Source organism: Dermacentor andersoni, chromosome 1 (assembly GCF_023375885.2).
Source record: "Dermacentor andersoni chromosome 1, qqDerAnde1_hic_scaffold, whole genome shotgun sequence".
NCBI classification, from domain to species: domain Eukaryota; kingdom Metazoa; phylum Arthropoda; class Arachnida; order Ixodida; family Ixodidae; genus Dermacentor; species Dermacentor andersoni.
This window is the reverse complement of record NC_092814.1, coordinates 39,901,092-39,928,142: the sequence shown is the minus strand read 5'-3', so window position 1 is coordinate 39,928,142 and position 27,051 is coordinate 39,901,092. Positions and strand designations below refer to the sequence as shown.

The following is a 27,051-nucleotide window of genomic DNA, read 5'->3' as shown; positions in this document are numbered from 1 at the left end:
GGTGCTCTTCTTGCAGCTAGGGTTGGAGCACGGGCTAGAATTCCATTTCACGTTGAACAGCCTGCGTGGATCTTCTAACATCGTGCAGTTGACGCTCAAGACGAAGGTTTTAACATAATGGAGCATCAGCGCAGTCAGTCTGGTAAACCCCCTGTTGATGGCAACAAAGTAATACCACTGCGGTGTTATGGCCGCGGCTGGAAACTGATTCCCTTGGATGAGCTGCCGATATTCCAGTACCTCAAGCGACAAGCTACTTTGCAAGGAGTAGTTGTGAGTTTCATGTGTTAGTTGAGCTCTCAGAACGTGCTCCTTGGTTTAAACTGTTTTTAAACCTGTGTTTTACAGGTTGCCGGAGAACGAGGGCGCCCACCTCAGAAGCACCATGTAAGCCTACAATAGCTTTTGTAGCCGATCCTGTAATCGCGATGCGTACAATAACCGCATGTTGCATCGCTAAACGTCGAGACTTAAACATTTTAATTTTTTGGAGCATGTGCTCATTTGCATTGGGAAGTAAGGTAGAGTAGCCGATGTTTCGTACGGTGCGACATTTTTTCCACGCTGTACTTCACAGCTTTGTCGTAAAATGATGTGCTAGGCTAGGCCTAACCATTGGCGAGCATTGATCAACGTAAGCACCGCAAGGGCATAGAACCAGTCGTCTGCCGGAAATGTCATGGCTTGACGACCGGTGTTCTCAAGGTCCTGCATGCGTACAATATTTCTATTCCACTCTTCCCATCTTTTTACTGTTCGTGAACTGAACACGGATGCCGTTGTGCCGCCATTGCGCCGCCATCATGCATTGTTGTGTGGATCGGCCACCACTACGCCACGGATGTTAAAAAAAAAAACATGAAATAAATATTTTAAAGGTCGACCACGTCTGCATTACCGCGATGTGTTCGTGAAGGCCCGGCAGTTTGCAACGCAGTGTGTACGTTGATTTATGATGTTGCGTTCCCTGTTAATGGGAAAACTTGGGATAATAGGAGATATAGCAGAATTATTTCTTTATCAAGCTTGATGGTATTCATCCTGTGCTTATATCAATGTAATACATATGTTTTCGTTTCTGGCTATAGGACTACCATATTTTGCACAGCAATGGTCACGATGCAAGATGGGCATTGTCAACCATTGTGACTTGCGAATATATGATTTGCATTAGGAAAAGGCTTCTTCTCGGCTAGTTGTAGATAATTTTACGGAAATCAAACGAATGCAATCTGTAACTATATATGTACAAAATAAAATCCATTATGCACTGTATAAGCTCGATCCTGACAGTCGAGTTTGCCGGTGGGGGCTGACTGTACCACTTGTCACAGCGGAAGCGCAACTAAGGCCCTTAAGGACGTATAGACATCCTGTGAGACAGGGTAGTTCATGGCTTTGAAACTGCCGATGGCACAGCATGGAATTGGCATGTTCAATAACAGAATGAATCTTTTTGAAACATGTGAGCCTACGCTTATGCTTTCCGTTCCGTGTCATCGGTGATTTCACGTGTGCAGTTGTCAAATCACCGGCGACTGTGTTTTTGATTGTATGTTGACATTCTTAATGGCATTGCTGGACGTTTGTGTCATAATTTTGCCCTTCTGAAGAGGCTCGGTCAAGATGTCCTCATTGCTGTGTTGGGGCTAGAAAATTGTTCAAGAAATCAAGCTTGACATACATACAACATCTTCTAAAGGTTGTTGCTCTGGTCGATTTGATGCCTTGCTCGATTTCCTCGCCGATGCTTCATAGGCTACAACCCCCCTCTGCTCTCTCACTGGCGGTCACAGCAGGTTTCTGTTACTTCAGCATCCGGTGAAGGTATGCGCCTGGTAGGTGCTGCTCACATGGAGCAGTGATGACAGCCAACCAGAGCAATTCTCTCTGATTAGCTACTCAAGACGAGTTAATTCCAGTCAGATTTCTCAGTTACCTTTGGTTAGTGTGATGCCTCTTGCTGAGTTGCAATAGCACTGCAATGCATAATAGTAATAGTGCACCAGAAGTCTACCGCGAGGCGGCCCGTATTAAAAAAAATCCGGATTTAGATCGCCTTTCGTGTGCTGCAAAATTTGTTTGCCATTTTGTTTCCTTCAAAGCATGGTCGCAGTTACAGTGATTCAGCGAAAGACATTGACATTCCAATGGCTTGAATATAATGGGCACACTTCAACATTACCTCTGTGCATTAGCTCGAGAAGCGGTTAATCACGTTGAGCACGCTAAAGTAAGTGAAAATTGAGGGCTCACAAGAGCATCAAAGCAGTGCCACCAAAGAGCAAGCAACTCGAATAGTGAGCTGATTGTGCTCATAGACTCTGCTGAACCTCTATGCCAAAGCATAATTTTATATAGGCCGTGGCAGCTTCCGAAGAAACACTTTGTGTGTTTCCATCGGTTGGAATGCTGCTACTCCAGCACAAAAATGCCAGCGGTTTTCACGGTGAGCACATGTCTAGCGGTGTACATTTCTTAGGTGGAAGCGAATAATTTTGCCATTGCCTTGTAGTTGCAAAGCAAAAGTTGCACCCTTTCTGTAGCAAGAGTGCACATGTAGTTTTGGTGCTAACACAACACTGGCGGACCGGACCCTCCATACCAGTGTTGCCACAACTTGCCATGTAAGGTGCTGAGAGCTCTTGCTCCGACCCACCTCCTGGGCAGTGTCCAGAGCCTATAGGAAATCATAAGCTCGATCATACAGCATTATAAAGAACAACCATCTGTCGGTACATCTGCAGTAGCCATGTAAAACTGAACATGTGCAAGCTTTTTTCATTGCATACCAGGTACGTGCATTTTGCTCAGCTAGTAGCAGAACACATACCCACAGTTTTACAGTGCATAGGAAAAAGGGCTTAGCCATATTTGCTCACTATGTATGATACTTTGGTGGCACATATATGAGAGTCAGCGTTGTGTGTAATACACTGCATGCAAAACTAATTGCTATGAGAGCACCAAGACAGGCATGGTTTTATTACTGCAATATGTCAGCTGTGTCCTGCTCTTAAAGTACGTAAACATTTTAGACAAAAGGGTCATGTTCTGTGAACATTCTTCTGACTTTGTTTGTTAGACTTGCCATTTGTCGTACCGGTGGCTCATACCTGCAATGTTCTGCCCAAGGCTTCACGTGAGCCATGCATTGATGAAGTGAAAAAGGAATAGACCATGAAAAGAATTATTATGAGATGTGGTCCCAGACCTATCATTTGAGCAAGCTTTCTGAATAGTTTCAAGCAGTGGTTGCAGCTAAATGAGTAATGCCAAGCTTATGTGGTGTGTCGTGAGTGGAGTTCTGCGGCTCATGTATGTCAGCAGATCCTACATGCATGTCTTATTTACATGGAAGTTTATCTTCTGGTGCACGAACCATTTTTAAGATTGTTGGCAATAATGGCAGCAGTGTGCTATCTGTGACTCCTTCTGCACCATGCATTCTATGACTTAAGCTGTTTAATTGGAAAAGTTTCATGTCTAATGAGAGAGAGAGAGAGACAAAAGGGAAGGAAAGACTGAGGTTAGCCAGTGTAAATACCGGCTGGCTACCCTGTGCTGGGGAAAGGGGTAAAGGGAATAAAAGATGGAAGAGAGAAGAAAAATGCACACAGTAACGCGATGTTCCGCGCAACAATAGTCAAAGGCGTTCGCACAATTCACATGTCCTTGAGAACTTGAGCAAGGCCCTTAAGGCCTTGAGTGCCGAAACCCGTCTGGACCAGTGTCCTAGAACTTTCTCTTCTGTGAAGGGGCGATTGTCCAGTTTTTCGAGCACGGTCACAAGCACTTTTCTTTGCACATTGTAACGTGGACAGTCACAGAGGAGGTGCGCGATCGTGTCTAATGTGTTCATGTCTAATGAACGTTTAATTATACTGTGCATTGTAAACTCAGTAGCACTGTTTTTGAACTCTATTTCCCATAATTAAATCGCTTGATAATTGATTATTCATCTCTCGACAGCATTCATCAGATGAGTTACCTGATTCGGAGCACAACAAGGATATTGGTAGTTCTGGTGGCTCCCATGAGATGCCACTTTGTGCACCAGCTTTGAATGTTGGCTTGGAACTAATGCAACGTAAGTTTTTCATTTCATAGTGTAATATAGAGTTACTTTTCTCATGTTAGGTAGAACTCAGTTGGTGAACAGGCTGCCCTTTATGCATTATGCTTTATGCAGTTGGTGAGCAGGCTGCCCTTAGATGCATTTATTTCTGTCTTTGAGACTGATGGCAATGAAAATTCGCATGAAATGGGCAGAATAGAATGTATTAGTCAAAGGCTGTGGTTCTGTTTCATTCTTTGCTTTCTTTTGCCTGAAGTTGTGCTGCATAGATAGCTCAAGCTTCCTGTGATATTCATGGCTTTACAGAATAGTATGCCTGTTCATAAAATTTGCCTTTGGTACTGCTTCACTCCCTTATGCTTTATCTTTGCCTGGAGTTCTACAGCATGGATAGCTTATGTTTTCCATGACATTCAGACGATGAGCAAAATGAGAACAAGGTGAAAGCAGGAGCCAACGTTTCGACAAGTGGACTTGTCTTCTTCAAGGCCTTGAAGAAGACAAGTCGAAACGTTAGCTCCTTCTTTCAACTTGTTCTTGTTTTGCTCATCGTCTTGAATTTCCATCTCCCGCCTTTCCCGTGTTTTCCCATGACATTCATGTGTTTGCAGAATAGTATTTATGCTCTGTCTTAATGGCTTTGGTTTTGCTTATCTCCTCTATACTTTGTTTTTTCCTGGAGCTGCACTGTTTAGGTAGTTCAAGGTTCTCATGACATGCATGTGTTCACATTTGCACAGAAGTTTCAATCATTCTAATGGATACTTACTTGATGTGCTTTACTTTAAATGAGGTTTTGTCCTGTCAGTCACTTCACCAGAGCAGTTTTAGGAAAGTGTGAAATTCCAAGATTTATGGCATCACTTGCATCATAATTCTGCTGTGGTGCCATTTATAGTGCCCATTTCAATCAATCAATCTTTTATTTTAGGCAGGATCGACCCTAGAACCCTTTGAAGGGTTGCAGCAGTGGTCTGTTAACATATGGGACTGTCAATTGGGACTACAAGACAAACAAAATGGATATTGATACTACTATATTACAATTTTTGAGCACAGATTGAGTTACCAAATATGTTCTAAAAGAACAAGCTTCATTAACACAGTTTTACAAGGTGAATAGATGAAACTTAACACGCTCCTTGATTTATATAAGTATTGATTTCTAATGTCTGAAAGGCTTGTCATATTTATAATGTTGCAAACTCGGCAATGCTTGTGTAAGTTATAAGTGTTCGTGGTGCTCTGTTTAATACTGTTAATTTGAACAGCTGCCCAAGAAAGGAGTGAAGTCCTGTGTCAGCCATCAACCTCACAGGTTTTGCTAGTTTCTTCTTGTAGACAGGGAACTGTGTGGCCTATCCTATGAAGATGCATATGCATTCATGCATGCCTCTTTGCTTTATTTTGCTTGTTCAGTACCTTGCATGGTTGCCTGCATGATGCCTGCATGCTTTGATTGAGGAAACATATAGCTATATATTTACTTTCAGGCCATGAAGCATATACACATCGTGTTTCAGAAAATGTTTTTGAAATTTCTTAAATATGGATATAATATGAGATAAATGATTTCCTCAGGATTTCTTTTGCCACAGAGGCACACATTTTAATATAGTTTGAGGCAGTAACTAGACAAGTGATTGTGCAAATTACAATTTCACCAAGAGAGCCCGACGAGTAATGCTAATGCAAGACTTAAATCCTACCATGTGTGAAGTTAGCCATCTTCAATAATGCAAAACCTTGACACTGCTATTTTCTGCAGTCTGATTAATTCTAGCCAATTGTACCCGGAAAACCAAAAACCTATTAAAGTTGAGTGATCCATGGCAGAGGTTAAGGGATTTGTAAAGGATGTTATTTGTAAATATGTGTTTGAAAGGAAAATTTTTTTGAAGCCATATTAGCAAGGAGGAAAAAATGAGATGATCTAAAGAGCTAAATAATGACTGCCATTATTTTCTGAAAGGTATGTGTATAAGGGAAACTAGGCTGCAGTTAATGAGGGATCAAATGTTATTGGACTTCTGCAGCGGGACGACCTTCCCCAACTTCCATTTGTAAGAAAGCTATACATGAAATCATCGGCTAGTTCGTTATTCAGGAACTTGGTTAAATCATGTTGCCGGGCTAGTTGGTTTGAATCCATGACAGAGTGTGTAAGCATGACTGAATGAGGATGTAAAAAGAAAGAGACAGCGCTGTCTCTGTGTATCTGTTTCTTTCTACGTCCTCCTTCAGTCATGCTTATACTCTCTATCATGGTTATTTAAACTTATGTGGGAACAGCCTTAAGACACAGGCCAAGGTGAAGGCATATTGATACTGTTACATCGGTGTTTTGGTTTTGAAACCGCAACTTTCCTCGCCCTCAGAGGGTGCTGATGTAGCGACGCCGAGCCTATTTAAGGTGCTGCTCTTTCAATGAACGAACTCTCACCCTCGGTCCCCGTCTGTCTTCATCTCCCTGCAGGCCGCCGTCCGGGCGTGCCCGGCGTGGCAATCATGGCGGCCACGTCGACATAACAGATACGTGTCGTTTCTGGAAACGCGCAATCGGCGCAACATGTCATTTTCCATGAGACTTCACCTGTGTCCATGTCTTTAGCGCTGTTCTCGCCTGAATATGCCAGAAAGCGTTAATTGCCTAGATATTTTTGCTTTGACACACTGTCCTGTCAGATAGGCAAATTCGGTGTTACTTTGAGCTAGTGCACTTCATCATTAGTGCCATTTGGAGGCTTTGTTTTGTTGACTGCACTGGAATTTTTACACGAAGGACAGTAAAAAAGAATCCTGTCTCCTTCTTATTGTACTTTGTGGAGAAATTCTAGCACAGTTCGCCAAATCGCAGTGCGCGCTAAAGTGCACTCGCCAGTGAGTGCGTCTGCCATTTGCTGTGTCAAAGTATGTAGCATCAATAGCAGTGATTCAGAAATAATGCAGGTAAAACTATCTTTTATTGTGATAGCAATTATACGGGTGAAACTGCGACTTTTTTTAGATTTCAAATATTATCAATGCTCCCATGCCACTTGTAATAGAAACCGCCAATACTTAAAGGGACACTAAAGCGAAACAATAAATCAGTTTAGACTAATGAAGCATTGTTTGAGAACCCTGCAGGCAGTCATTTCAAAAAGATAGTTTGATTATTAGATGAGAAAATGAAGGTCCAAGTACCAGTATTTGAATTTCGCGCCGAAACCCCAGCACCGGTACGTCAGCGTGACGTCAGGGATTCTAAAGTATGTTTTCGCATTTGGGCCGTGTTGGCTGAATAAAGGTTCTCGAAACTTGCCATGTTTAATATTTGGTTCCTTTAGAACACAATGTAGTCAATCTGTATTGCTATATATGATTACTAGGCCCTAGAAGCTGCCATCAAAATCCAAGACGTCACAGCCCCCAGGTGCAGAAACTTAAGTAGGCGTTGCCACCCGTATTTCGTTCTTGCGCTTTTTCTGGCTTACCAGACATCTTATTGTTGTAAGAGTGGTGTTTCTGGTGTTGTAGAATGGTAATTTACTGATGCAGAAGAAATCATTTTTCACTTTAGTGTCCCTTTAACCATCCTCAGCACTTCACTTTCAAATGCACAGTGCTTTGCACGAGTGTCAGGTGCAATGCAGTCTTTTCACGGCTTGTGATTATTTATCAGATTGTTGTTGTGCAATTAATACTGCCTAAAATAATTAATGTGCCTATGGATTTACTTTTGGACACTCAATTCCATGTGACACTCCTTTCATGTGTAGCAGTGTGCTGTCAAAGTGACATTTGCTGCAGCTTCACTGAATTCGCCTGTGTGACCTAGGTGTAACACAGTTTGCAGGTCAAAATGAACAGCGCATAGATTGTTCAGACCATATATGTTGATGGTTAGGCATATTCATTATTTGGCATAGGTGTTGTCCATGAAGCTCTGCACCAATGTGGCATCCATGAAAAATGACTACACTGGTTGGGGTAAAGCTTCTCTTATCCCCAGAAAAACTAATTTTCATGCAAACGTCTTGACATATACAGTTAATGCAAAAAACACAGTTTAGAAAACGATAATTGTCTGCCTGTATTCTTAGCATACTTGAAATGAAATTAACATAACTTTTGTTTCGGAAGCTTTTTTGTTAGTGAACAATACTTCTGTAAGGTAGCTCCCACTTCTTGCGCTGACATCTTGTTTACTTTCAACTTAAGCACTGTTCTTTTTATTAAGTGGGCTCACATAGCAACTGCATTTTTATACCAAGATATGCAGTTCCCTGGCAGCAGTGCCCTGCAGAATGGCAACAAATTCACAAGCACCTTTCTTATTTTGAACCTCTGAATTCTTCTATTGCTGTCTTGTGCATCCCTAGTTAAACAAAACGAGGTTCCCAGAGTAGAGTGCCTCATAATTTTAATGCCAATTCTGGTGCATGCTTTCATGAAAACCATACTCTGGTGTCACACCAAAGAAGTAGTAACTGTCTGTCAAAATACATTTCTTCCTACGATTGAGTTTCCAATTTTGGCTTGATTGTTTTGGGGCTTACTTTACCTTTAAGGTAATTAGTTAAAATGTAATTAGTGAACATTTGTTAATTAGTCAATTATGCATTTCAATTTTTTGTGCAAGTAATGTTCACCTCTTCGAGTAGACCAGCTCGTGGACTAGAACTGTGCTATCTGCGACAAGCAATCTTTTATTTTTTATTTTTTTTGAAAGTGTTTGCTGAAACACCCGGTATACGAGTCAAGAACTTTATTAAGCACTTTACTCTCATTGAGTGTCAAAGTACTTTTACCTGATTGGCTACATTACAGGAATGGATTAGTTCATATAGAATCAAGGTCAAATGTCATTATTTTTAAAATTCTCAAAAGTGCAGTCCAGTTTTTGGAAATTTAAGGCTTGACTGCACTTTTGAAGTGGAGCTTGAAGGCATTCAGTGAACAAAGCATTTTGATATATATTGTCGAAAAGCTTACTGGCACCAGTTTTGAAAAAATTGTCCATTTTCTTAATTTCCTCAAAGAATGACAAGAAGGTGACAGTATGCACGTGGGCAAACGTTTTGTGGAGGGCCTGTCTACCAAAGTGTGCCTTGAAATACGTGGGCAATCCGTCTTGTGCCGTAGTGCAAAAAAAAAGAAAGGATGCGAAATTGGGAGGAGGGGGAGGCTTTTCACTACAACTTTAATGGCAGAAAAGATGAATCTGCTGGTAGTCTCCAATTCCTACTTCACATAGACGTGCCTCAAGTGCTGATCGTTTTCAAATTGTTACTGCAACACTTGCGGTAAAGTGAGTAATTAAAAAGTTAATAGTAAATATTAACTTGCTGAACATATCATTCCTCATGCAAGTATGCCAGTCTCTCTGAATGATAGTCCAATGTGTACTTATGTCACAATGTTTAAGACTTTACGCATCTGAATAGCGACACTTGTTATATGAGTGAGGGGGGGGGGAGTCGGAAGAATCTGAGAGGGCTTCAAAATACAGGCAATACAAATTTGGAACATCTTTAGAAAGCATTTATTTATCAAATTCTAGCTGTGTATTTAGTTGCACATTACGCTATTTAAGACTTAAAACAATTTATGCAGTGATAACTGCAGACGAAGCTTCTGAAAAAGAGGGCATACATGTTTCCTTGTATCCAACAAACTATAGAAGCTGCCTAAAAATGATAGTGTGGCAAGAGAAAATGAAACTCAATGTCGTGAATCATATCATCCTAGTTTTACTAATTAATGTTGGTCCAAAAGAGGCATGTCATGTCAAAGAGCAAATGTTAGTTATAGTCAGAGTGAATCCTGACTGCACTGATCGAGCTATTTAGAGCTCAAGCAACACTTCTGGCTTTTGTGCCCATTCGAAAAAAAACCTCCATTTACCAGTGTCATACATGGAGGATCGCATATACATGCTGGGCCATGGATAATCTTAACGATTCTATTCCAGTTCTTTTCCTTTGCGCAATTTGTCAGTGGTCCTAGTGCCACTCCTCCTGTATAATCGCCACGATTGACCGGATTTGAGCAGTGAATGATAACAAAGGATTAGAATCAAGGTGAAGGAATCGCTACATTACCATATACTGACCCTGGTTTTCCACATTTCGATATGTCATTTGCTGTGAGCATGTGGTTGATATATTGTGCATGCTGTTTGAGCTGTTGTGCTTGCATGCCACTTCCTTTTTTTACTTTATATGGTGGTTACTATGTTCACTCTCCTTGATCAAATGCTATAGCAGTCACCAGGGCCCCAATCTTTGCACTTGGCTGACCGACACCGCTACATACCACACATGTCTGGTCCACCAACTTCCTGTCACCACCAAATGGACAGGCCCAGTCATTCAATTCAGCCATCTCCACCAAGCTCCAAGCAGTGCCACTTGGTGCCTCCAGTGAAAGGCTTGCCAAAGGGACCATCGGGGTCTGGTGAGCTTAATTTCTTGCCTTTTGTCGCTCTGCTTGCCTTTTGCCATTCTCAGTGAACTAATGAAATGCAAGAAAATGACATTTCGTAGCAATTTCAGTCAAACATTTAGAGGCATCAGCAGATTATGAAAAGGTTCGTTGTGAAATGTCACTGGTGACCCATGTACATACGACATAAATGTGTGGTGGTTGCTGCAGCACAATCATTTTCCCATTGTCATCTCTGTACAAGCTAAAGATATTTTAAATGGTTTATGCAAATGTGCATATTGACTTCTATTTGTTGTTTGTTTTTATTTGATTGGGCATGCTGTATATTTTTGCATTTTTGTGATTTCACGTGCCCATATCTCGTGGTGGTGGTGGTGGCAGTAATGAAAAACTGCATACATGTGCATGAATATGAACAGCAACTGCCCTGCTGTATCAACTTCTGCATGAACTACACTACTTTTTCTTTATTCAGCTTTTCTTGTGTGTGTGTGTGTGTGTGTGTGTGTGTGTGTGTGTGTGTGTGTGTGTGTGTGTGTGTGTGTGTGTGTGTGTGTGTGTGTGTGTGTGGTCTAAGTCTCCTGACAATTACATTTATATACTGACATCAGCATCCTTACAATATGTGAACATAAGACCAGAATAGCATTCGAATAACTCGCTCACAACTTCAGTGATGCTGGCAGTACATGTATCTCCAGCTAGCACACTTTTCATGTTTTTTTACCAATATCAATAGCATAAAGCTTTCATTCACAAAAATTGTGCCACAAACTCCAGTAAAAAAAAATTGCTCGAACCAATTGGAAATTTCCATTTCTTTTTTGGGACACCCATGGGAAAAATAGAAGGTCCAATTGCACCATGTGGTTGTTTAAACACAATTGTACCCAATTGGTGTTTGTATTGGACTCGGGATTAACATGAAAAACAAAGGAAAGGGGGAAAAAAAACGGATGGGCCGGCCCTCAGCTTGACCTGACACCAACATTCTCAAAACTCCTTTCAAGAAGCATACTCATGCATGAACACACTATGGCAATTCTTTTCATTGACATAACCAGAATTCGCCACTTCACTATACGAGGGATAGATGCCGGGGGCTATATATGTAAGTGATATTTAGTTGACTAAGTTGTGCCAGTGGTTCATGAGACATTGGTAAAATTTCAAGAGAGATTTTTACCTTGATAGAAAGCTAAATGCTAAACTCCATTGATCACACCAAAGTACAAAGATCTTCTACTTGAAAACTAACATGAATAATTCTGCTATTATTATTATCAACTATTTTGTTGTTTCACGAGGTTACTCGCGACTTCCAATTGGGACCACTTCGCATACCAAGCTCTAGCAATGTCCAAATGGAGCCAACTGGACATCTCATGATGTCCAATTTGAACTGGACTTAGCATGAAGCCCAATAGGAACTTGTCCCTCCCATGATGTCCAATTGGAACCAGCTGGGTCTCAATTAGAAAATCCAACTAAAATAGATTGTTTCTTTCTCTCTCTCTCTCTCTCTCTCTCTCTCTCTCTCTCTCTCTCTCTCTCTCTCTCTCTCTCTCTCTCTCTCTCTCTCTCTCTCTCTCTCTCTCTCTCTCTCTCTCTCTCCCGCTCTCTCTCTCTCTCTCTCTCTCTCTTTTATTTTTTTATTTTTGACTGGGACGTCATGCACTACTGCATTGCTGTTGCATTTACTACACCTTTCTCTGAAATATAAGAGTGGTGTGACCACCTTGATTAAGTTCTAAAACCACACCTCCACATAAATTGCTTGCTTTGGCGATGCTGTGCTCCTTTGCTTAATACCCAAGGTGTGGCTCGATCTCAGTTGTGCCTCTCTGATGGTGCATAAACTATGAAGGCCTTTCTGGGTTTGCATGTCTGCATAAATAATGCCATACAAAGGCAGAACTGTCGCCTTCATATGCACCTTGTCAACTTGCATCTGTGAACTTCCATTGGCTTCATGTGTCAGTGTATATACACATACTCTGGTGCTTAGATTTTTGCTCTCTTATTCTTTTTCATTATCCAATACACGGACATGAGCACCTCTATATATATATAAAATTCAAAAATTGCGTGAAAATGGTGTAGCTGATGAATGTTGTGTGGGCCACTTAGTCTAACCCACTGTAGTACAGGAAAATGTAGTATAATACAGTAAAACTTTGAGTGGAAGGAATTTCTTTGTTTTGGAAAAGATGGCTAGGTAGACAATATGGTGTGGCCTGAGCTCGTGCCAAATCTTCTGCGCCATTTAACAAACCTAGGGCTCAGTAATATTTAGAACTGGTGCAGCAGTCGGTCACTGTGTCTGTGATCAATTCATCTCTTAGTGTCATTGAAACGTCGTTACTTAGGAAAGACTGCACTTTATCATAGAATTTAGTTTATTTGCTTGTCTTGTTGCAGCTAAGGAACCTTTGAAGTGTGGACGAAAAGTCTCAATTGTGCAGACAATTTTTAACAGAAACTTCCAAGGACAAGTCCGTCTCTTCCATTGAGTGCTTGGAATAAGATGGGAGGGAAAGATGCTGTGTACTCATGGAAGGATTGGAAAGAGGCCAGGCTTATCTCATGTTGAATGCAAATGAGCACAAATTGAAGAAAAATGAAAGGACCAGTTTTGCTGTGGATATCAGTATGCAGAGGTGCAAATAAATAAATGTGAGGTGCAAGACCCACACAAAGTTTTTTTTTTTTTTAGTCTCATGCCTTACATCAACCTGTATTGATAGGGAAATTAATTTATCATATGCTGCTTTTGATGACACGATCGTATTAGCCACAGCAAGCTGACTGGCACATGTGTCACTTGTTTGTAATAACATAAAGTACCAGCCTGCTGTTTCAATGACGTAACCTGCAAGTTTCCTCACCATGGCACTGGACTTGAAGTGCATTTGAAACAGGTAGTGTCAAAAGATGCAATTAGTGATCATGATCTATCTGTACCAACTTACCCAATTTTCTGTTTGCTTAAGTAGTACATATTTAATTAGTGATTGTTGTTGCACTCGAGGAGTTGAGCCTTCATACAAGTTGACATCAGCTTATTAAACCAAAATAAGCAATATGCAAGATTGTCAATACCCTGTTAAGTTATGATGTGCGTCTTCTACACAAGAGTAAGGTTTATACAGAGTAGATACACCGTCAGACAAGTGCTGCATCCAAAGACAGGATTTGACTATGCAGATTGTCATGGAGGTGCGCGAAGAAAAATGCCGGCAACATCTCCTGATAGAGGACAAGGCGTGTCTCGGTCTGCAAGGAAGGTACAGCCTCCTGCCAAGAAGGCCGCCTTTGACCCAGACACCTTGAGCCATCCTAAGGACCACAGCTCATGGGCAGAGTTCCTCACCAAAGGTGTTACTCGTGACCCCGTTGATGACTCGGAGGGTGATCTGACCATCTGCAGAGATGCTGAAGCACAGCACTGGGGTGAGAATTGATCAGTTGAGGAGATTTATGGGGTAAAATATTGTATCTTATTTTAATGCGGAGCTTTTTTTTCAAACCCTCCGGACATACCTGACATTGGCTGCTGTATGCTGCTCTCTTGCCGAATAGCTCATACTTAAAAAATTGAATTACGTGCCCGCATGGTGGAATCGAACCCCCCCCCCCCTGGTCCAATGCTTCTATTAGGCCATAATCACATGCATCATACTTTTATCATACCAGTGCCAACTTGCTCTTTGAGATGATCACCGTGTGTTTCATTGTGCAGCATGAGAATGTGGGAGCACGTACGTGCATGCTAGTTTCCTTTATGCCAGACTCAGGAATGAAATGGGCAAACTTATAGCATTAATTAATAGGATAGGCATAATAGGAAGAAAAACGGAACGCCAACCTAAATGGCGTTGTCTAAAATTTCTTAAAGGTTTTGGCTTCCACACGAAAGCCTTGTTCACTATATGCCTATGAAGCCTCTTAAGCCCTTACTTCCCTACCAGATGAGATTTCGTCAAACTCTTGATTTTATTCAAGTACGACAGGCATAGGGCCAAATAAAAAACTGTGAACAATGCTTCCATGTGGAAGCTGAAACGTTTAAGAATTTTTAGACAACTCCATCCTGGTCGGCGTTCTGTTCTTCTTCCTGTTATGAGGTACCCAGAGTAGAGAATTCTGAGAACCTCGTAAATGTCTGATCGTTACTCCACAGACATTTTGTCAAGCTCTTGACTTCACGTCAGGAAAGCTTAGCTTCACAAAGATTTCAAGATGTGGGTTGGACATGGATAATGTTTTAATGTTTCTTTTTTTTTTTCAGCTTCCTGCTTATAATTTTTTTGATAAAGAAACTATTTTGGTCATCTGCTTACTATTTCAAATGAAAGCTAGTTGTCACATACTACAACTCATTTGAAGAGGAGAAATGCAACTTCTGTTTACAATTCCTCGTGTTGTCACCTTAAAAAGGATGAGTAAGACACAATATATTGTGCAGATACGCTGATGTTCCAGCCTGACTTGGAGGATGAGGTGACAGTCTGCAATGAGGATGAAGCAAAACGGCATGGTGAGAATTGACCAATTAAGGAGTTAAGAGTTGAAAGTTTGAACTTTCTTTTTCTTTTTTCATATTTTCTGTAACTTTCTGCATGTAAAAATGTGGGGGGAAAAGCTGCTTTTTTGTCATCTGCTTACCATTTCACATGAGTGCTATTTGCTAGTGTAGCTCATTTGCAGACGAAAAACACTGCTATTCACAGTTCCTTGTGATATCACTTCAAAACAGATGTGCAAGAGACAAGAATGCGTTGTGCAGATACATTGATGCTCCTGCATGTCACACAATTACTTTGTGGCACTGCTAGTTCTCAGTTATTTATTTATTTATTTAAAATTGATGAGCCTGTACTTGTTTACAGTATGCTGGGTATGTATACAGGGTCTCCCACGTAATTTGAGCCATACTTTAAAAATATGCAATCGCTCATGGCTAGACCAAACCAAGGTGATGTTGTTTGCCGTTGCTTGGAGATACTCAAATGATTTTGCGCATTTTGCTTAACTAGATAATTAGACTTAACTAATCAACTCCTTAATTATTATAATTACATGAAAATTGAACGGAAAGGAAAGGGAGTGAACATGAAGGGAACACGAACGGAAAGAGAGTGGTATGACGCACATTAAAAAAAGACATGGCATATGGTCATGTTTGTGTTATGAATTAATGCACTGGATTACGAAAAAGAAGCAGAGGGAAATCGCATGCTGAGAAGACAAATAAACATACAGTGCAACGCAACTTGAGAAATAATATTGAAATATCCAAGAATTTAGAAGACAAAAAAAGATTGAATCGTCGTGACGGTACATCACAGTCGACGTGTCCACAACGAAATTATTTTTCAACAGTTCTGATAGCGTCCACGCAACAGTGGTTGCTAGTGTACTGTCAAATGCTCATATGCTGTGGCCTAAAGCTCAGGGCACGCACACACACACACGGTGCGATAACATACTCACAGCGAAAGCAAAACATTGTGCGTGGACATGCATGCAGACGCGTAGTCGGTAGCTGCAAACCCCTGTGATTGCTGCATTGAGGCTTCATTCTGTTATGCCCCATTTGGTTATACAGACAGCCTACTATGAGAACATATTTCACATAGTTTACTTTCAGCGTTTGCCTACCTTTCACGCAAGAAGCCGGTTCGGGAGACTCCATCGCGGTGACCGCGCATAGTGGCGTTCGCTGTATGCATTCAGTAAAAAAAATAGTGTCTGTAAGTGATTCTGTGGTTTAAGTTTGCCCAAGATTATTATATCGACAGTCAAAAACTTCCCTCGTTTTGAGAGTACCTACATAAATGCCCAGGAGGGCTGCCACGTGGTGTTTTTATTGAGTGCCGTAAGCGAAACCTATAAGGAGTGCGCCGCGTGATCCCTCATACTACGCAAGGGAGGCGCTTCCGACAGATGGCGACTCTTAACTCCTTGCCCCCAATATCTCTGTAATATTTTATAGGGCTATTTTGAAACTGGTATGTGCAGTGCTTGCTCTGTGTGTTGCCCACTTTAGCCTTCAACACTGCTGTTTCAGTCCACACTGATTTACCAGCCCCTACTGTAGAATCATTGTGCCTTGTGAAACATACATATTACTTTTTACATTAAAAATCAGTTGCCCTCAACATAAGCAAACTATATCATCTACTAAATAAGCCCCGCAGGGACGTCTGTGCCAACAGACATCTGGTGTGTGTTGACACCACACACCCAAGCACACGAGGGTTGGACCCTGCCGTGTGTAGCCATGCGCAGCTTAGCTGTGTCTGGGGAAAGGGGGATCCTGGAGTTTAAGCCAATGCCGGGTGTTTGGATCTTTAAGGCCCCCCCCCCCTGTCAGGCCTCTGCTTCACGTACTGCATGCATCTTCAAAGAATTTGAGTGTCAAGTCTTGAAACCTACTCCGCATAAAAACAAACCAAGCCATGGCCTCACTGTGCCATGGGTAATTTCGCTCATGCAGAGTCTGACAGTCCATCTGCAGGGGGGAAACCTGCAGCAGCGGTCAAGAATGAGCCCATGGAGACAGAAGAATCCATAGAACCCAAGAAGGTAGGCCACAGCTAATCGGTTGGTGGAGAGTACTCTTTCTGCCCCTACCTAAGCTGTGCCTTTCAACACGTTGAAGCTTCTGTGATGGCCGTTGTGCAGGATGAGGTAGAGTCCGAAGACTACAAGATGATTCGTGACCTTCGTCTTCCTCGTGCGCCCCCAGAGTGAGGCTGTCTGCAACACACTTGGAGAGCTCATCCAGGGAGATACGGCCAAGAAGGATAAGGGTGCCCAAGACAAGGGCAACTGAAGCAAGGATAAGCAATAGCCATGCTTGACTTGACCATGGGCTTTTGCAGCCAACATTTTTTTTTTTTTTTTGCCGTTAGCGGTTTAAAGGAACACGCACTAAAATAAAAAAAAGGATGCTTCCCATTACCCATGGGATGGGCTGTCGTCATCCTACAAATGTCTATTTGTCATTGTGTGTGTCAGTTTCTACCAACTTTTCTTTTTCATATGAGAGCAGTATAACTGAATGTTCATTTAAAACTTCTTGTGCATTTTTTTATTCCGCCTGCTTCATGTGCACACAAGCAAAAATGTAGTATATAACCTTAGGTTGAAAATTTGTGCATACAAACCAAGTATGTGTTTAGCAAACTCTGCTACAGTACACTCTCTTTAAAAGGAACCTCAAGAGACCAGGGAAATTGGTTCCATTTATCAGGAGTTTCATTTACTGAGCGATAAAGCTGAATACAATTGTATGAATACAAAACCAACCAATCATGAGGATGATGTTCCGTTTAAGCGATTTCAGTTTATTGAAATTCCACTGTATTAAGCAATAAGGTGCTAACTTGCGCCGTACATATGTCTGAAAAACATGTACCAACATCTACCTTGGACGTGGCAAGTCAGCGCCACCAGCTCGATCGAGGGGTGCGTTGCAACTCGTAGTGATTGTGATGTTACCACTCGGTGTTCCTCGCTTGGTTAAATTATGGTCTCTCCATACAAATTAAGCTTGTGTGATGTGAATACGTAATGAACATTCATCACTGTTTACCCACTAATTGACGTGAAAGATGCGATGATGCGATAGGCGCTGCTGTGCAGCATATCAAGTGAACGGTCTTGGGAGTCTCACGGTATGTCACCATGCACTCCACCCAAGGTTTTGGTGTGTTCAATTGTGTCGCGGGCATTTATGAAATAATGTTTGTCAAATAACCTTGGTGGATGTTATGGATGACGATGGCGTTCTCGCCGATAGGTATAAATGTCGGCACTTGCCCTTTCCCTTTATTTTCTGATGGCAATTCAATGTAACGATGAAGCCTTGGGGGCATCGGCTTTCTTGCATTGTTTCCCGTTTTTACAGTAATAATTTCTGCTGGTATAGTAACTTCCAGAGTAAGCAGTTTTCTTATTATTTTTTTTCTTTCTGAGAAACAAAGTCCCCCTCGCGTTATTCGTGGTAACATTATAAATGCATGAATGCAGTATTTACTATCTATAATAGTACGCATTGTCCAGCTTATTTTCACCATGCACTGCAAGCTATGTGTTTAACATCCTGAACAACTTTATAGTCTTATGCTGAAGGGGCAGTGTTAGTAGTCTAGTAATGTTCTGAAGACAGTGTTTGCATCAAGAACTTCACTGTGGACATTTTGTATTTCATATGTGCTTAGAAAAATTGATGCCACACATCCAACCCATCTACAACTTCTTGTAACACACACAACTGAAAATATCAGTCAGAAATGGTACACTAGGAACAGCAGAAACGATTTCCAATTGACACCTGACCTTTTGCAATGCATAATGCTTCACTATACAAGCTAAGTTGGTAGCTCAGGTTCTGCGTTCATGAATTTTTAAATATTCATATCTTGAAAGCAGTGTTCATGCGTTTTCTTTGAAAATTGCTCGTTCAGAATTCTTAGTAACGCAGTGCTCCCAAAAACACAAAATTCTCTAATATTCCTGTAAAAGGGCACACACTTTTGTGCTCAAGCCCCCCTTTTACAACAGAACTTCTTAATGGGCTAGTTGGTGGAAATTATTGAACAAGAAACCTACGAAACAAAAACATGTATGCAGAAGTGGTCAGAACGAGCACTGAACTTGCAACTCTTCCCTTGTAAATCCAGTGCTCGTCCAGTCCACACGTGTTCTCCTACAAACGCGTTTGTCTCACTGGTTTTCCCCATTAAAGCACAGTCGCTGCACGGAACATACACAGTCCAAACCAGGGTATGCCGTACAAGCACACAGCACATGTCCTCGAGCACAACCTGAGTCCGCTGCAAGCTAGCAGCGAAATGCCCATCCTCTCGGTAACATGTAGCCCATGAATGCACTACATAAAAACCGCACGAGTGATATGCCAAGGAGAAGTTATAGGACGTGAGTGTAAATTTAATATTGATAGACGCGTATCTTACGACCACCTTCCCAACCTTTGCCAACTGGAGAAAGTATACGCACGACATATGACAGTCCTGAGCAGACAACGCGAGCTTATGTTACAAGTGAAATGTTACACCTGGCTTTTTTTTATGCGACTGGTGCATCTATGACCTACCGAGGTCTTGCATTGCCCTCGGAAAGCATGCCACAATCAAACACTGTTGCAACATGACACAACCAATAAACACGACGAACATTCTCTGCTCTGTAACGACTTCTATGGTGGTTCGAGCTTCTACAGTTTAGATGGCAACGACCTGCTTCACTGTTGACCTCCACTCCAGAACACCCACACTCGATACTTCGCCATAAGCTATCTCACATTTAATGACATCAAATTACATCTGAAACTTCACCCAGAGCTCTAGTCATGTTCATCACTTTACTGCCACCTATCTAAAGATAAGCTTTAGTATACGAAGCCAAGTCAAATCATTACTTAGCGTCTATTTGGGTGAACTTAGTGCTTTTGGGCCTTAACTGCTGGAAAGACCTGGGCAAAATAATGTCCCCCCCACTCCTGTTCAAACCCTCACTCCGTCTACCAAGTCGCAGCATTGGTGGCCACAAAAATATTGGTGAAAGCAGAAAATGAAATATGAAAAAAATTAGTGTTGTGTTTCAGTGCTGCTGCCATGCGGACAGCGAAAGCGTTACCTGAAGCAGATCGAGTCACAGGCGCGTGTTTCATGGGGGCATGTTTATCGCGCATTTTAAGAGTGGCGAGCTGTGCTTTCTTCAGTAATGGGGAAGTTTGGTGATTGTGGTAAAGTCAATGATTCGGCATTAAATTCAATAATGCATCCAAAGGTGCAATATTCGTGAATTTACAATTCAATATGGCACTATGCTTGTATTGGGGAAAAAAGAAAGGGCTTAGCTGATGTGTAACCCCTTGGTTGCAAGATGTCCACCCCTCAAAAATTTCTGGGGAAGACTATTCGATTTTTTAAGATTTGGTTCCAATTACGTGAAACAAATGATACATACACAAAATCTTGCAGCCTGCGCACGTGTAGTTGGCTACCTGCCTCAAGAGACAGCAAAAGAAATCAAGCGAAAAACAAGAAGCTCTAAAACGTATGGTTCTTTCGTGCCTTCTCATCCTCTGATGTATTTTATCTTTTGCCACACTGGGAAATCCCACCTCTGCGTATGGCTCAAAAACAGCTGACAGCTCAATGTAAGGTGTAACACATGTTACCAAATCTTGTAATTTCTGCTGCTTACCTTAATCTCTTGTTTGTGCACCACTCCTACGTATGACATTGCACTGTTCAACCGACAACTCGCAACCGCAGTTCCTGCAATGAGAGCTTGGATGGCCGGCTGCGACGTTGTGCACATTATTTAAGCTCTCCCGAAGTCGAACATTCAAACGTAGACCGGTTTGGCCGACGTACTTCCTGCCACATGATAACCGGAGCAAAATTAATAAACATGTATGGCCCGGTTACATGGCAAGAAGCACCTTCTGTGTCTTGTTTCACAGCTGCCAAACACAGCATCCCCACGGCTGGTTTTGCACAAACTAGACGCACTGAAACCAGCTATACCTGGATGCACGTGGTTGGCTGTAACACACGTGCATGTGTCTTTAGTGCCAATACACAAATGTTATTTCGGTGTTAAGATAAAATCAACATTACATTGAAATAATTCACAAAAACACACTTTAATGTTCACTAGCACAGCATGCATATCCTGAAGTATTTCTCTGGTGCTGAAGAGAGCTAAAACAAAATATTTAATGAGAAGACTGTAGAAAAACAGTTGCTGATAAATCCTCTAAGGCTAAAACTATATATTTTGCCATTACCTTTTATGGCTGCGCATAAGAAAGTTTTTCGACATCATCATCAGCTTATTTTATGTCCACTGCAGGACGAAAGCCTCTCCCTATGATCTCCAATTATCCCGGTCCTGCACCAAGTGATACCAACTAGCGCTGCGAATTTCCTAATTTCATCGCCCCAGCTAGTCTTAATTCTGCCGTCCTCGACTGCGCTTACCTTCTCTTTGCACCCATTCTACCGGTTATCTATCCTACGCATTACATATCCTGCCCAGTTCCATTTTTATCTCTTAATTTCAATTAGGATATCGGCGGTCCCTGTTTGCTCTCTGATCCACACCATTCTCCTTCTGACTCTTAATGTTACGCCTAGCATTCTTTGTTCCATTGCTCTTTGAGCGGTCCTTACCATGTTTTTGAGCTTCTTTGTCAGGCTCCAAGTTTCTGCCCCATATGTTAGCACTGGTAGAATGCATTGATTGTACAACTTTCTTTTCAATTATAGTGGGACGGCTTCCAGTCAGCAGCTGGCAATGTCTGCCATGTACACTCCAACCCGCTTTTATTCTGTGAAATTCCTTCTCATGATCAGGGTTCTCTGTGATTAATTGACCTAGGTAAACATACTCGTTCTCAGACTCTAGAGGCTGACTGGCGATCCTGAACTCTTGTTCTCTTGCCTGGCTGTTGATCATTATCTTAGTCTTCTGCATATTAATCTTCTACCCCATTCTTACACTTTCTTTGTTAAGGTCCTCAATCATTTGTTGTAATTTGTCCCCAGTGTTGCTGAACAGGACTATGTCATCTGCAAACCGAAGGTTGCCGAGATATTTGCTGTTAATCCTCAGTCCTAAGCCATCTCAGTTTAATAGCTTCAGTACTTCTTCTAAGCATGCAATGAATAGCAGTGGAGAGATTGTCTCCTTGCCTGACCCCTTTATAGGTGTATTTCTACTTGTGGATAATCAAGGTAGCTTTGGAATCTTTGTATATAGTTTCCATGATATTTACGTATGCCTCCTGTACACCTTGATTATGTAATACCTCATGTCTGCTGGTCTCTCTACTGAATCAAATACCTTTTCATTATCTATGAAAGCCATATAGAGAGGTTGATTGTGCTCTGCAGATTTCTTGATTACCTGAATGATGACATGGATGTGATCCATTGTAGAGTATCCCTTCCAGAAGGCAGCCTGTACTTGTGGTTGACTGAAGTGTTGCCTTTATTCTATTGGAAGTTATCTTGGTGAATATTTTATACAATACAGTACTATGAATTTGTACCACGTAGGCGATCAGTGTTCCTGTACGGCTTTCAGAAGGGTCTATATAAGGCTATGAAATATTGCATGGCGATGTCCATTTTTCGTACTTTAGCATACAGGACACGAAATGTGTTTCGATTCATCAAAGCGTTTTGGTGAACATCGGCGCAGCATAATGCTTTGCCAGTGTTGCTGGAGAGCTGTCGCAATGATTTACGGCTTGTAAAGTGCTCAGCGACGTTCAGTTTTATTACTTTTACATACAAACAGTTGAACTTAACTATTTCCGTTCCTGCACAAATCTCCTGAATTGTGCAGTATGCTCAACAACACTAATGAGCAATTCATTGGCACAATGTAATGGTTTGCCATTAAAGTCATCCGAGAAGAAACCTCGCTTCCAAACGTATCCCCCTGCAGCTATCAGAATTTAATATGTTACCGTCGTAACAAAACTGAACATACTCGCCACGGACACGGCTTCTTCGCCACACCAGCCACATCATCACACATTCTGTCGATTTCGTGCTGCTAGCTAAGGACAAACGGAGCAAACAACGTTCTCCCCCATAGTACCTAGGTGAAGACAAATCTCAAGAACCGGAAGTCCCCACATTTCTCTCTCAAAACCATTGCTCCTTACGCATGCACAGAAAGAGTGGTTAAATCCAATTTTGATGTGCTCGTACTGGCTTGGCTCGTGGCGACACGTATGGAGATATGCCGAGATTGTAGTGCCAAGTTTTACACTGTAATGTCATTACATGAAGGACCTAATAAAGAAATGACAAAGATTGAAACTGTCCAACTCAAGAGATGAATGAGATAGAATTCATGGAACTGTCAAAACTGTTCAACTAGGAGAAAGTAAGGGATATTCAAAATTATAATGTGAGAACGACTGAGGATCGAAGCAGTAATAAAATGACCGCAGCAGGAAATCAGTGAGAAGAAAACTTGGAATAGGACAGGCCGAGATGTATGCACTGAAAGATAAGCAGGGCAATATCATCAGCAACTTTGAAGCTGCAAGGTACCCAGAGCAGCCACCCTACCTCCATTCGAAGTAGTAATGAAAAAGGTACAGAGGCTCCTTCTATAACTGGCGATGAAGTTAGAAGGGCCTTGCTAGACATGAACCGGGGAAAAGCAGCAGGAGAAGAAATAACAATCAATTTAATCACAAATGGAGGAGATGTGCTTGAAAATTAAGCTTGCGGCCCTTTACACGAAATGTCTCACGACTTCAAGGGTTCCAGAGAACTGGAAGAATGCCAACATTATACTAATCCACAAGAAGGGAGATGTTAAAGAATTGTAAAATTATAGACCCATTATCTTACTTTCAGCTCTTGCAGTGTGTAAAAAAAAAATATTTATGAAGGTGTCCTTGCTCCCATAAGAAACTGCAATTTAGTAGTGACCCAGAGCTGGATCCGGCCTTATAGAAACACAGTCGGCTCACCAGCCACAAAGTAGGGGCTGAAGAGTGCACTCTAAAGCTGATATATGCACCTCATTGTTAGTGCTTAACCAGTGACAAAGGCATTGCACTAAACATCGAGCAGCGCTTACGAACAGGAGAACCAAAGGCAAGAACAATGTTTTGAAATGAGGCAGCAGTGCCTTCACCTGTGTATTGAAATCATGCTTATTATTTGTGTAATGTCAGTGCACCTACTTTGTTAAATCTAAGTTTTCCTCTGGTCTTTTAGTCTTTTCTGAACCTGGAAGATCTGGCTGAATGCATGTGCATCAGAGTTTGTCCTCCATTTGATTTGATGGCACATTTCACCTCGAGATTGCCGACACACTTCCAGAACCATGGGATAATACACAGGGTTCAGTGCAGGTGAGCACTGCGAATTCAACTATTTTTATGAAGCAGCTTGCTCTTGCTGCTCACATGGCTAGAACAATGGCAAAGTGATTTAATCGTTTACTTGTGGAGCATTCTTTTTTTTTTGGTACATGCTGTACACTGTCAAAGCTTGTGCAAACAGTTGCAGAAACCACAACCTCTTGCCTAGCATGCGTGACGTGTGATTGTGTCCATAATTTTTTCTCCATGTATTTTTTTTTTTCATCCTTTGCCACCACACCCATCTTGTTTTGTTTTGATTTTTTGTTCATGTAAGAACCTGCCATTGCTATTTCCTGTGCTTTCTCTTTTTCTGTAGCAGTCACTGCCATTAAATGTGCAACCCTATGAGTTGCTAGAGCTGCCATAGACAATTTAATTACAGGGCATTGAATCTCGAGCATATCAAATTAAGAAAATTATCTTTTAGTTTTTCATTCTTTCTAGGAAGGCGTCTAACCTAGTGTGATGAAATTTCACTTTGGTACCAAACAACTGATCATACTTTTTTTTTATTTACAGAATCTGCCTTGAAGGCATATTATCGCAGGGGGGACAGTTAGAGAAAGATGTATTAAATCATTCACAGTAGTGCTTGGGAAGTTGTTTCCAAAGACTACATTTGTGTACATCGAAAGTTCACATAGTTGCCAAGTTCCAAAGTGCACACATGCCTCAAAGAACTTCACAGCTTTACAGGTCTTGTTTCATACTTTTGCCACTTGATTCGGCATTTCATGCCCATTGTTGACCTGGAAGCTTTTTGGCAATTCCGAAGTTACGACTTAGTACTCAGCATGAAACAATGCTTTAAAACCATTGTGCTGTCCACTTGCTTCATCATGCCACTGTCTCATTTTGATCTAACTTCTCTATTGGAAGTACATTATTCACCCAGTACAAATTTAGATATGACGAGGACATAATTGCACATGCAAGCCATGCAAGGTTGAAAGCTCAGTCACTTGATCAAAAGAACTGCTTCCGCCTTCAGCTTTTTTCCACACTTCTTAGTCTGTTTAAAGGCCTCACCAAATACCGTGGTGGCTAACATGTCGGAAAATGTTTGCTGTCAGATTAACTGAATTGTTGATGTCAGGCAGCAAAAGTGAAAGACAGTGTACTGGCTTGAAGCTGTGCTACAATGGTGTTTTCCTCACCTTTTGAGTTGCCAGGATGTCCAAGTTTCCGGGAAACCATAGTAGTAGTCAGAAGAATGGCAGAGTCAGAATGACATTTATGAAAGCTCCATCCAGATGCTGCAAGACATTTTCCGGCCGAGAGGCCTGGCACTATTGGTCAATTTTTGAAGCTCTGAGCTAGTTTGATGTCATCTTTTCGTTGCATTTTTTCTTCGTTGCTGTTTCTTGATTATTTGGATAGTGGCACAGGCTTTCTTAGAAGCCATTGCTTCAATAGGTGTTTCCTAGGAAGGAGAATGTCAGTTTTCTCTATATCTGCGTTGCACTCACAAAAATACTTTTGTGACATTTTGCCAACTGGCCTACATGACACATTGTGATTCAGACACTTATAATTGAAAGGCAGTGTTTTTGGTACTTAGTGCAAAAACTTCAGTCTTCTTTTCTATTAAAATGTGCTGAAAATCACTGTTGCTCGAGTACTGTCATTTGTGTGAATCTGAGACATTTGACAGGCACTCCTGTTGTGCACTTGTTCTTGTATCTGCTATGGCATCAGACTAATTAGTTAATTTCCTTGGCACAATTTAGTCGAACATAACCTCACTATCACTTGAGTACTTAGCTCTCCCTGTGAGTGCGCAAGTGCAGAGGTACATACCAATGACATAATGCTTGTTGATTGGGATGACGGTACAGTATAAGAGGCACACTTGTGGTAAACATATTTAGCATGCACATTCAGAATGTTAGCATTTATGCTCATGGACACATCAACAATCTCACGAGTACTATAAACTTTCTGGATCTTCCTTTATTCTAAGCTTGAATAGTTGGACCTCCTTAATTGCCCTTATTTAGCTGGGCGAATGAGATGTCGGAAATTTGTTCAGTATTAATCTAGCACCTTTTCTCTGGATATTTGCAGCTGCTTTCTCTATGAAGAGGTGATGAATGTAAGTAATATGCATACATGCAGTAGCACTGATTTCTGACACGTCATGCAAAGTATGCTTTTATCAGTGTTGAGTGTCTTTCCACAGCACCATGCAAGAATTTTATTCAAGCTACTGCACAGGTTAGTCTCAAATGTGTTTAATATGCTTTGAATTTAATGTTAACCTTCTCCCCCTTCTTCATCTTTTTTTCCAGAAAACTATTACAGGTATAGGCTCTGTATTTATATGTGCTGCGTTGAGGCCGAGATCGTAAAGCGATGCGTCTCTATTTTGTGCATGTCTCTTTGGGCAAATGGCACTACGCAACTGCCTGCTGACGTCATATGCCTACGTCACCTATACCTGATCATGTACTTAAAAAGGCGTGCAATAAACATATACAAAACAGTTTTGCATATCGCCCAGTCGTCTTGTTTAACTCGTTGCTTCTCGGCAGCTATGCAGCGTAGCTCAACTAGCTCGAGCATTTTAGATTGGCTGCATCGTCCCCCACTCGGCAAA

General features: G+C 41.5%; 1 protein-coding gene and 1 long non-coding RNA gene across 3 annotated transcripts; one reads left to right on the top strand and one right to left on the bottom strand.

Moving 5' to 3' along the window:
• On the top strand, positions 1–17,510 carry LOC140212779 (uncharacterized). Of its 2 annotated transcripts, XM_072285831.1 has the most exons (10): positions 1–273; positions 349–387; positions 3,973–4,090; positions 5,350–5,396; positions 6,555–6,614; positions 10,327–10,519; positions 13,718–13,963; positions 14,979–15,050; positions 17,013–17,101; positions 17,201–17,510. In XM_072285831.1, the coding sequence occupies exons 1-10, from the start codon at positions 118–120 to the stop codon at positions 17,267–17,269; spliced, it is 1,089 nt and encodes a 362-aa protein (XP_072141932.1). In that variant the 5' UTR covers positions 1–117; the 3' UTR covers positions 17,270–17,510. The 2 variants fall into 2 exon arrangements, with proteins under 2 accessions (XP_072141932.1, XP_072141959.1); XM_072285858.1 differs by lacking the exon at positions 6,555–6,614 and having other exon boundaries at positions 3–273.
• LOC140215170 (uncharacterized) lies at positions 14,969–27,051 on the bottom strand. Its single transcript, XR_011892102.1, has 2 exons — positions 20,753–27,051; positions 14,969–16,235 (listed from the first exon to the last, which is right to left on the bottom strand). It is a non-coding gene; the product is annotated as an uncharacterized lncRNA (long non-coding RNA).

Excerpts from the sequence above, each read along its gene's own strand:
- LOC140212779 (XM_072285831.1), top strand. The coding sequence starts at position 118 with ATGGAGCATCAGCGCAGTCAGTCTGGTAAACCCCCTGTTGATGGCAAC. Across the intron at positions 274-348 it reads CTACTTTGCAAGGAGTAGTT|GTTGCCGGAGAACGAGGGCG; the intron begins GTGAGTTTCATG and ends TGTGTTTTACAG. Across the intron at positions 17,102-17,200 it reads AATCCATAGAACCCAAGAAG|GATGAGGTAGAGTCCGAAGA; the intron begins GTAGGCCACAGC and ends GCCGTTGTGCAG.